The 11,245-nt window shown below is 44.2% G+C and overlaps 1 protein-coding gene across 2 annotated transcripts; it reads left to right on the forward strand.

Moving 5' to 3' along the window:
- Positions 1 to 11,210, forward strand: LOC138199362 (crystallin J1B-like). 2 transcript variants are annotated; one of them, XM_069151405.1, is made up of 10 exons: positions 1 to 91; positions 689 to 755; positions 1,413 to 1,592; positions 2,837 to 2,935; positions 3,397 to 3,489; positions 3,593 to 3,749; positions 3,845 to 3,960; positions 8,695 to 8,772; positions 9,168 to 9,307; positions 10,840 to 11,210. In XM_069151405.1, the coding sequence occupies exons 2-10, from the start codon at positions 689 to 691 to the stop codon at positions 10,942 to 10,944; spliced, it is 1,035 nt and encodes a 344-aa protein (XP_069007506.1). In that variant the 5' UTR covers positions 1 to 91; the 3' UTR covers positions 10,945 to 11,210. The 2 variants fall into 2 exon arrangements, with proteins under 2 accessions (XP_069007506.1, XP_069007507.1); XM_069151406.1 differs by having other exon boundaries at positions 55 to 91; positions 686 to 755.
- The last annotated feature ends 35 nt before the right edge of the window (positions 11,211 to 11,245 follow it).

Raw genomic sequence — 11,245 nt, forward strand, 5'->3', positions numbered from 1 at the left:
TGGTGGGTGCTTATCACTGAGCTCAGAAAACTGACCATGAGACAACAACACTTTCAAGTGGTAAGCTAAAGGGTGAAGACAAGGGTTTAAGGTAAGGATAAAGTCTGTATTTCTCATTAATATAAAATATAATTTTGTACTTCTTTAACATGTGTTCCAAGACGTTTTAGGCTATCAAATGACAAAACATGCACATTAATATTCTGAGCACATTACAAAATAATACAATACAATCACAAAGGGCGCTCTGTGTATGGTTATACAGTACTGAATACATAAGAATAACAATAATCTTTTTTCCAGATGTTGTGCAATCAAATAGAGTTCATACTGTGTTGTATGGGTTTCATGGGAACTTCTCTTTTCTATCATAATAAATTGTAGGAAACTATATGAAGACAAGCTTGCATTCATAATAAGGATTTCACCAAAAGAAAGCACTTATGCATCTGGATATTCTACATGTCGCATTCATCAGTAAAACATATGAAGTTAAAACTCAACATGTAAAAGTATTTTAGTTTCTGGCTTCATAAAACATTTCCAACAACAACAGTGAGCTACATTTCTATTTCTTTAATGAAAATCACAGGCAAACCTTTCAGTCTTTTTAAAGGTTATGTTTTAATATTGTTTGAAACCCCGATAACATTTATTTTTTTATATTTTGGGTCTGTAATGAAAGCAGATGGCTTCGAGTGTGGCAGACAGAGCCATCGGGGCCGTTATCGGGGCAGCAGTGTCAGATGCAGCAGGTAAGATAAACTGTGTGTGATACAGATACGGGAACTGACTTCATTAGCAACAGGAGTTTTCATATTGGAAAACAAATCTTCATCCTTCAGCTCTCATCCCAATAACTTGTCGGCTTGTTGCCTGTTTTGATGCTCTCAGGCATTCAGGTTTCATGTTGTATACGTGGTTACTTTTAACATTTTTTTTTATATTTCCCACGAGTTGTGATTAAATGTATTGGAAGCTCAGTATAATATGGCTTTTCAGTGTTGATTTCTTAAGTGTTGCGCAGATGCGTTATTAGTGAAATGACCCATGAGCGAGCATCTGCACATGCTGATAAAGCACATGGGTGGTGCCGTGGCCCTGTTGACTTCACTCATTATGTTATGAAAGCTGTAACAGCTGTACTGGTAAACATATGCTCGCCAAGATACACATTTTGTTTCACAACCACATGTCACACCAGATAATGATGCATACTAAAGGGAAGGATTCAAAAGTTACTCCTATTCAAATAGCTCCACTATTTTCCCCCTCTTTTGCATGTGTGTGTGTGTGTGTGTGTGTGTGTGTGTGTGTGTGTGTGTGTGTGTGTGTGTGTGTGTGTGTGTGTGTGTGTGTGTGTGTGTGTGTGTGTGTGTGTGTGTGTGTGTTCATTCCCTCCACCCACACAGCTCAGCCCATGCATTGGATCTACAGCCCAGACAGACTGAAAGAAGTCCTCTCTGATCTGGAGCCCTGTCCAGAGTTTCGGCCTCAGTCAGCGAATCCTTTTTACCGCAGGACAACGGGCGAGCAGACATGCTACGGAGACCAGGCATACGTCCTGCTGGAGTCACTGAGTCAGTGCGGAGGTACTGAGACTCACTCAGTCAGACAGCAGCGATGTGTCATACGCAAGAGCGATGTTCTCAGACCCTGCCAGTGTGTTGTAGTAGCACTGTTTAATTGACAGTAGTCATACAGGGTTATGATATTGTTACTGTGTACAAACGAAGACAATATTTCCCATAAATTAGGTTGTTTTCTATATTTAAAGGAGCATGAATGCTTGAAGATTTCAAAAATTCCCCAAAATTGAATACGTACTCTGTTTTCACTGACATAAGTAAACATTTTGGACTGTGTCTATATATTAGATATATAGCAAAACCCAGGAGATGGTTAGCTTAGCATGAAGCCAGCAAGAAATATGCTCTGTTCCAAATGACATACCTTAGTACACGGACAAATTGTGCTCCTACATGTTAAGACTCTTACTTGTGTGGCACTTGAATGTAGACAGAGTAGTGTTGTCAAACTGCACACTGCTGTTTTGCAATGCCTGGAAATAACCTCAAGCAACACATCTCCTGCCCACATTAATGCAGAAATGAGTGTGTTTGTGTGCTCTCTGCTTAACAAACTCAATAAATACACTGATTCTTCTGTACAGCAGCAGTATGGTGGTAAACAACAACAACAACAACACTTTGGTAAGGTGTTCTGCAACAGCTGCAGCTTCCTCACAGGCCTTAATTTGAAAATTCCTCTACACGGCCATGATGGTGACCATTTAGTATGGAAAGTGTCCAGCGTTTTACACTGATTTTTTTCGGACCATTTCGAGTGCATGATCCGATTGCTTGCAGCGCACTGCATGTTTCTGTACTTGACAATGTGAATACACTTCTGCACTCAAAATTGTGAACGCCAGTACACAAGTATGCCATTTGGAATACAGCAATAGTGCAGCACATAATCCATAAATAAAATACAAATTTCACGGATTAAATGACATGATGTGTTAAATCATGAGATTTAGTGGTGCTTGTAGGTTTACATTTTTACCTCAAAGTTCAAAGTTCGTAGCTTGTCTCTCTGCTTAGACTTTCTGCTAAGCTAAGATACCTGGCACTAGCTTTATATTTAGTGAGTGTGATATCAATCCACTCATCAACTTCTGACAAGGATGTGAGTAAGAATATTTCTTATAAACTCCGAACTATTCCTTTAATACACAACACAAAACTCCTTTAAGGGAGTAGCGTTTAAAAGATGCCATACAAATGTGTTTAATAGTGAGAAAACTTTAAGAAAGTGTGTCATGTTTTGCCAGATGTGGATGTGGAGGACGTGACCAAGCGCATCTACAAGTTCTTTGGACCAGGAACGGTGTACGATCTGCCTCTCAACGATCCTTACAGGAAGAAAGGAGGTACTTTTTCAACAAACATGTCAATATTGTGATTTCCATAAGAGTTATTAACCAGCTCAGCAGGTCTAAAAGGACGTGACAGCTTCTGTTACTGTCTGATCACACTGTGTATGATGTTCTTGTATGGGGAATTCCCTTTCCGTGAAAATGTTCCATACAATCAGACTTCCCTGTTCTTGGTTGGTGTCCAGCTCTTTACAGCCAGGATGTCATATAACTACAGCGCTGCAGTAAATCACCACAACACCACAGGGCACCTTTGGGTACAGTAAACTGCAGCCGGCTTCATGTCTTGCAGTCATGTAAGACGAGCTGCGTCATCATGGGCAGTGATAGCCATCATGATTGAACAAGAAAAGAGCTTCACCTGCAGAAACTTGGACTGCTACCACAGAAAGTCCAAGGAAATGTTTCTTTTCTTCTTATTGCCCTCTGAAATAGCTGTTTGTTGCATTGGTTAGATCCCAAAGCCATTCTCCCCATCGATGGCCCGTGGAGGAATGGGAGCCTGAAGGCTTTCATGAGAAATGTCGACGCTGGCAAAGAAGAAACCGGTAAATGTCACCGATCACAAGTGCACAAAGATCTTCCCACGGCATATGATTTTCGGATTGTAATCTTTGTGTGTGTGTGTGTGTGTGTGTGTGTGTGTTTGAGGCTGTGATGTGGACTGTCAGATGGACGGGGTCACTAAGATGGCTCCAGTGGTGGCCATGTTCGCTGGGCGACCTGAGATGCTGGAGAAAGTGGAGAAAGCCCAGCGGGTCACTCAGAATAATGACATGTGTGTGGCTGTGACTCTGGCTGCAGCGAGGTAAGAAAAAATATCATCACAGGGAGGGGAGTCCTGGAGCTCTGTCTGTCTGTCTGTCTGTCTGTCTGTCTGACTTTGTATGTGTGTGACATCAGGGTCCTGGAGCATTTCATTCTGAATGGTCCAGATCCCAACGCTCTGGATGCAGTTCTGGCTCAGCTTAATGACCCCAAGAGACAGAACCCTCAGGAGCTGGACGGGGCTGTGATCGGTAAGACTTTAAAGCAGAGCTATTCAAACTCTGGCTCGCGGACCAAACACGGCCAATTTTTTATTTTCTATGGCCCACAAAAAGATGCCTGTCTGGATACTGTTTCACTGCTTTCACCGCTTTCACCTTTAACAAATATGGACATGGACCTACTATGAGCAACTTATATCTGCTTGGAATTGGTTTGATTGTATCAGAAATATGCCCACACTGTTTTACATAGGTGGATCTTGTATTTTGCTGTCTGGAATCACTTTAAAAGGGATCCACGTGATTAGCTTATCCTATGTAGCTACTAATACAGTCATTAATATTAAGAGTTATTGATAGCCATCAAATGACAAAATATTCTGTGGGGCCTCTCAATATCTCCCCTCTCTCTCTCAAAATGCTCACTCTTCAACTTAATTGTGTGTGAAGCAACACTTTTTATTGGGTGTCTGTTGGTGTTGTGAGTAAAACGTTATAAATGAAAAAAAAAAAAAAAGCTCAACGACTGCAGATGATGCAACGTCAAAAACAAGTGCATATCAAAAGAAAAATAATTAATGTTACACAGGTGATGCTCGTTTTGAGCAAGATGGCGCCGCGCTAGCGGCAGCCTGTTGCAGCAGCTCCCCTCCCCTTGTTATTAGTATTATTAGTATTTTTTAAGCCTTTCTTCTCTCGTCGGAGTTGTTTTTTTCTTTCTCTCGTGTGTTAAGTTAACGGTCCGTAATGGACCGTAATTTTCCACGTTTCTGGCTGGGGGCTCTGTTATTGTTTACTCTCGTGATCAGCTGATCGCTGAGTAGACCTCTACTGCTGCTGCCCGGAGCGAGGCCTGAGATCCCCGATGAACTTTGGAGAAGACGTCGGGGTTGCAGAGCTGGAGCTCAGCTGAAGGCGGAAAGGAGGAAATATAAACCATCGGTACCGGAGATCTTAATGGGGAACGTGAGGTCGTTGGTTAACAAGACGGACGAGCTCGGCGCTGGTAAAGACCCAGAGAGAGTACCGGGAGGGCAGCATCATGTGTTTCACCGAGACGTGGCTGCACTCACATCTCCCGGACCACAGCGCGGCCGTACCCGGCTTCAGGACTGTTCGGGCGGACGGAGACGTTGTTCGGAGCGGCAAGAAGAAAGGTGGAGGGATTGCAGTCTATGTGAACGAGAGGTGGTGTAATCCCGACCACGTGTGTGTGTGAAGGAACGTTTCTGTATCCCGGACATTGAACTTCTAGTCGTGGGGATGCGTCCTTATTATTTACTGAGGGAGTTCACGTCCGCCATTGTTATCGCTGTGTACGTTCCTCCATCAGCTGACGTAGAGGCAGCAGTGGACACCATCTACTCCACTGTGGCTAAACTGCAGACTAAGCATCCCGGTGCATTTTTGGCAGTTACGGGAGACTTTAACCAGTCTGGATAAAGTACTGCCAACTTTGCACCAGTATGTGAACTGCCCCACCCGGGACAATAAAACTCTGGACCTACTGTATGCTAATGCCATGGTGCATACAGTACTACTGCCCTTCCCCCCCTTGGTAGATCAGATCATAACCTGGTCCTGCTGACTCCCAAGTATGTTCCTCTGGTACAGAGGCAGCCTGTGACCACCAGGACTGTGAGGAGGTGGACACAGGAGGCTAAAGAAGCCCTGCAGGACTGCTTTGAGTCCACGGACTGGGATGTGCTGTGTGGACCACATGGGAGGACATCAACAGCATGACGGACTGTATCACAGAATACATCAAATTCTGTGAACACACCACCGTACCATCCCGGACTGTACACTGCTTCCCCAACAATAAACCCTGGATCACCAGTGACCTGAAGGTGCTTCTTAATAAGAAGAAAGCAGCTTTCAGGTCTGGGGACAGGGACGAGCTCAGGAGAGTGCAGCGCCACCTGAAGGAGAAGCTCAGGGAGTGCAAGGACTCCTACAGGAGGAAGCTGGAGGCCAAACTCCAGCAGAACAACGTGAGGGAGGTGTGGACTGGGATGAAGGACTTTACTGGGTTCAAGGGGAGAGAGAGACAACCAGGGGGAACCTGGAGAGGAACAACCAGGGGGAACCTGGAGAGGAACAACCAGGGGGAACCTGGAGAGGAACAATGAACTAAACTGTTTCTTCAACAGGTTTAGTTCACCACCCTCATCTGTCTCCTCCACACCTCACACCTCCCAAACACCTCTGCTACCTCCCCCCCTCCCCCTCTGCGCCCCCTGGTGAACTGCATAGAGCCCTCAATCTCAAAGGGCTCTTCCTCCATCGACACCTCAACCCCCCCCCCCCCCCCACACACACACACACACACCCCTCACCCCCCTCTCTGTGACAACTGGCCAGGTTAGGAGACAGCTGGAGAGAATCCACCAGCGCAAGGCTGCAGGACCTGATGGCGTCAGCCCCGTGGTCCTGAAGACCTGCGCCGTCCAGCTGGCTGAGGTCCTACAACACCTCTTCAACCTGAGCCTGAAGCAGGAGGAGGTCCCGGTGCTGTGGAAGACGTCCTGTCTGGTTCCTGTCCCCAAGAAGACGACTCCATCTGGCCTCAACGACTACCGACCGGTTGCCCTCACATCTCATGTGATGAAGGTGCTGGAGAGGCTGGTCTTGGCCCACCTCAGGCCGCTGGCGAAATCTTCTCTGGACCCTCTGCAATTTGCGTACCAGCCTCGTGTGGGAGTGGACGACGCCATCATCTACCTGCTGCAACGAGCTCAGTCTCACCTGGATGGAACCGGTGAATCTGTGAGAATCACTTTCTTTGATTTCTCCAGTGCATTCAACACCATCCAACCACTGCTGCTGAGTGAGAAGCTGCGGGTGGTGGGGGTGGACGCGTCCACCGTCTCCTGGATCACTGACTACCTGACAGGCAGACCACAGTTTGTCCGTCTGGGCAGTGTGCTGTCTGATACGGTGGTCAGTGGTATTGGAGCTCCTCAGGGAACTGTTCTGTCTCCCTTTCTGTTCACCTTATACACCACTGACTTCCAGTACAACTCAGAGTCCTGCCATCTGCAGAAGTTCTCTGATGACTCTGCAGTGGTCGGGTGTATAAGGGATGGACAGGAGGACGAGTACAGGGCAGTAGTGGAGGACTTTGTGGAGTGGGCGGGTAGAAATCACCTGCTCCTGAACGTGGCCAAGACCAGAGAGATGGTGGTCGACTTCAGGAGGAAGACGACGGCTCCACAACCGCTGAGAATTCTGGGAGAGGAGGTGGACATGGTTGAGGAGTACAAGTACCTCGGTGTGTCCATCGACAACAGAATGAACTGGAAGACCAACATCAACGCTGTCTACAAGAAGGTGATGAGTCGACTCTTTTTCTTGAGGAAACTTCGATCCTTCAATGTGTGCAGTGAGATGTTGGAGATGTTCTACCAGTCTGTTGTGGCCAGTGCACTGTACTTCACTGTGGTCTGCTGGGGGAGCAGCGTTGGAGCCGGAGACACCAACAGACTTAACAAACTGGTTAAGAAGGCCGGCTCCATCATCGGCTACAAACTGGACAGCCTGGAAAAGGTGGTGGAGAGGAGGACGCTGAACAAACTATTATCCATATTGGATAATCCTGTCCACCCTCTCCACCACCTGCTGCAGGGACAGCGGAGCACTTTCTCTAAAAGACTCCTCTAGCTCCGCTGTCACAAGGACAGATACAGGAGATCATTCCTGCCCACTGCAATAAGACTGTACAATAACTCACCTCTGACAAAATCCATCACAGTACAATAACACTGTTGACTGTGTTTCTTGGTTTGTTTGTATATTATATATATAGATATATACTGTACTGTATATACTGTATATACATATATATATATATATATGTTGACTGTGTTTCTTGGTTTGTTGTATATAATATATATAGATATATAATGTACTGTATATACTGTACATTTTATATTTATATTTTTTACTGCTATTTACTGCTATTTAATTTTATTGCTTTTCTATTATTCTATTATTATATTCTATTATTTTATTCTATTGTTTCTATTATTGTCTTATTGCTTCTGTATGTATGCTGCTGTAGCGAAAAAAATTTCCCCTCAGGGATTAATAAAGTAAATACCTACCTACCTACCTACCTGTTTGGATCCCCAGCTGTAATTACTGCTTATCGCCACATGTGCCGCCAAAGAGAACACAACAGAGATCTTTGAGATTGTAAATATATTTTTTATATAATGTTTTTGAGCAGTTTTGCCATCATTTGGTAGGACAGTGTGATGTAGACAGTAAAGACGGGAAGAACTGGGGGAGTGGCGTCTTGGTGTCTTTTTGACTGGAAGTTTAATTTCTGTGAGCGACCAAAAGAGAAAGGCTACAGCTCCTAGAAGCCTGCACAGTGCTATAATGGAGGATGGGTTTAGTGCAAATAAAATGCTGTCTCTCTTTAAGGTTTAAATTTGCACTATAAAGCAGAAACTATTTGAATTTGCTTCTTAGTTTGCTATTATCCTTCTTTTAAACAACCACAGGGATGGATAGGCAAACCAGAACCCAGAAACCAACAGGCCTTTTGGGACATGTGGTCAAAACTGGAACAAAATCACACAGAATGAGATAATCTTTAAAGAAAGTGTCAGATTTGTCTTTTCCACAATCAGAATAAAAAGTTACAACAAAGATGTAAAAAGTGCATAATGTGTGTACGGTCAGTGTACAGTCATAGCCAAATGGGCTCCAGTGCTTAAACAATATGTTTTATCTCTCTTCCTGTCTCTGCTGAAGCACAAATCCACCAGGTGAAGGAAAACCTGGCCAAAGCATCCCAACAGCTCATACCTGCTGTGTTCACAAACACATGAGGTAAGCCAGTAGGTAACAGCAGGACTCAGGTCTGTCGACTTGGCATTAGCTGCGTACTCTTCCTGTCAGTATATCCGTTATAGGTCCTCCAGCCTTTGATCTCCTGACTAATGGTCCCCCTCCTCCTTCCTCTTCCTGCTTAGTTGACTGTTTCAGGTTTTACAAGTTAAAATACTTATACTTTTAATGTAGATGTGGAGAGTTCTGTTTAGCAGATCTGTTCAAACCCCGACTGTTATTTCATTATTATTATTATTAATATTTTAAAAAGTCAAACAGATTAAAGAATCTTCTGGCAGTATAAGAACAGAGTTGGATTCCTTTTACGTTAACAAATGTTGTAATGCTGTTACAAATGCTGTTGTCGTGCTGAATCTGGCTTTGTGTCCGTCCAGCTTTGCCCGGTGCGTTCCAGGGAGCGCTGCATGAAGTCCTGACACTGAACCAGCTGGATGAAGCAGTCAGGGACACCATGCGCCGCGGGGGATGCACCGCCAGCCGAGCCGCCTTCATCGGAGCCTGTTTTGGGGCACAGGTACTGCAGGAATGCAGCTGTCAGACTTACAGTGAAGGAAATAATGATTTGATCCTTTACCGATTTTGTAAGTTTGCCCACTGACAAAGAAATGAACAGTCTATAATTGTAATGGTGGGTTTATAACAGTGAGACAGAATATCAAAAACAAAAACAAAATCCAGAAAATCACATCATATAAAAGTTATAAATTGATTTGCATTTGATTGTGGGAAATAAGTATTTGATCCCCTAGCAAAACATGACTCAGTACTTGGTGGAGAAACCGTTGTTGGCAAGGACAGAGGTCAGACGTTTCTTGTAGTTAGTCACCAGGTTTGCATACATCTCAGAAGGGATTTTGGTCGACTTTTCTCTTTGGAGATCCTCTCCAAATCCTTAAGGTTTCGAGGCAACTCGAAGCTTCAGCTCCCTCCACAGATTTTCTATGGGATTAAGGTCCGGAGACCGGCTCGGCCACTCCATGACCTTAATGTGCTTCTTCTTGAGCCGCTCCTTTGTTGCCGTATGTTTTGGGTCATTGTCGTGCTGGAAGACCCGTCCACGACCCACTTTGAGTGTCCTGGCTGAGGGAAGGAGGTTGTTGCCCAAGATTTCACGGTACATGGCTCCGTCCATCCTCCCCTCGATGCGGTGAAGTCGTCCTGTCCCCTTAGCAGAGAAACACCCCCAAAGCATAATGTTTCCACCTCCATGCTTGACGGTGGTGACGGTGTTCTTGGGGTTATAGTCAGCATTTTTCTTCTTCCAAACACGGCGAGTCGAGTTGATGCCAAAGAACTCGATTTTGGTCTCATCTGACCACATCACCTTCTCCCAAGCCTTCTCTGAATCATTCATTATTATTATTATTATTATTATTATTATTATTATTATTATTATTATTATTATATAATCATTTCCTCCACTGTATAAGACAACAATTAGTCACTCATCAAATCAATAGGAGGATGAAAAACTTTACATTCCACATTGATTGTAAGTGTGTTTTTACGGAAGCTGTTTTGATTTTGCGTGAGACCTTCGCTAGGTAGATACCACGGTTACCCTAGCTTGCTGCAGGCTTTATTTGAACACAAAATCTTCACTGATGAAATGATCAGTCATCAAAAACAGGAGAAGACATTAATACTGAGCCTCAAGCAGCTGTGACAGCACTTAAATGTGAGGAAATACGCTCCACTGCTGGGTTGTTTACCAGATGGTAATGCACTAATACTAACACTTGCACATCAGGAAGTGGGATATCACCCACACCAGGCCAATGTAGCCGTAACATACAGTCCTGCTGGGAGAATATACATTTGATGTGTTTACTGCTGTCAAACTTAAGGCCAAAGTGTGAACCAACCCTTTACTTACTGCAGGACTTGACCTGAAACATATCTGTATCAGGGAGCAGCACATAGAAATATATCCTTTTGCATTTTGTCTGCTATATTTGTGGAACTCCTTTGATGACAGTCAGATGTTCTGAAATCTTTGTTTGTGTGTCTTCGATGCCTTCAGCTGTCGTCTTGATGTGTTTTCAGACCGGTCTCCAGGGAATCCCCGAGTCTTGGAGGAAGAGGACGCTCAGATACCCTCTGTTGTTGGAGCTCGTCGAAAATGTGGTCAAGAAAAGTGAGCAATTGTAGCTCAGCTTTAACTCTGCCCTGAAAACAACCGTTTCGTCAACCATCAAGTATTTATGGAGTGTGGCTAATTGCATTTCAGAGCTGTTTTGAAAGACTTTCTCAGATTTCTACAGATGTGCTTTGACACAACGATCCATGACAGTAGCATTCAAAAGTCTTGTGCTGAATGAAACTTGAATCCCTATGATTGACAAAGCTTCATCATGTAAGAAAGTGAAAGTTTGCAACTTACTCTAAAATAAAAGAAAACTTTTATGATACCAACATGTCTGTATTAGTCTGTTATTTTCTTTGCTCCAAA

This window comes from Embiotoca jacksoni, unplaced genomic scaffold, assembly GCF_022577435.1.
Source record: "Embiotoca jacksoni isolate LCO1_2020_lvr unplaced genomic scaffold, fEmbJac1.0.p SCAF_17, whole genome shotgun sequence".
Taxonomy (NCBI): Eukaryota; Metazoa; Chordata; class Actinopteri; family Embiotocidae; genus Embiotoca; species Embiotoca jacksoni.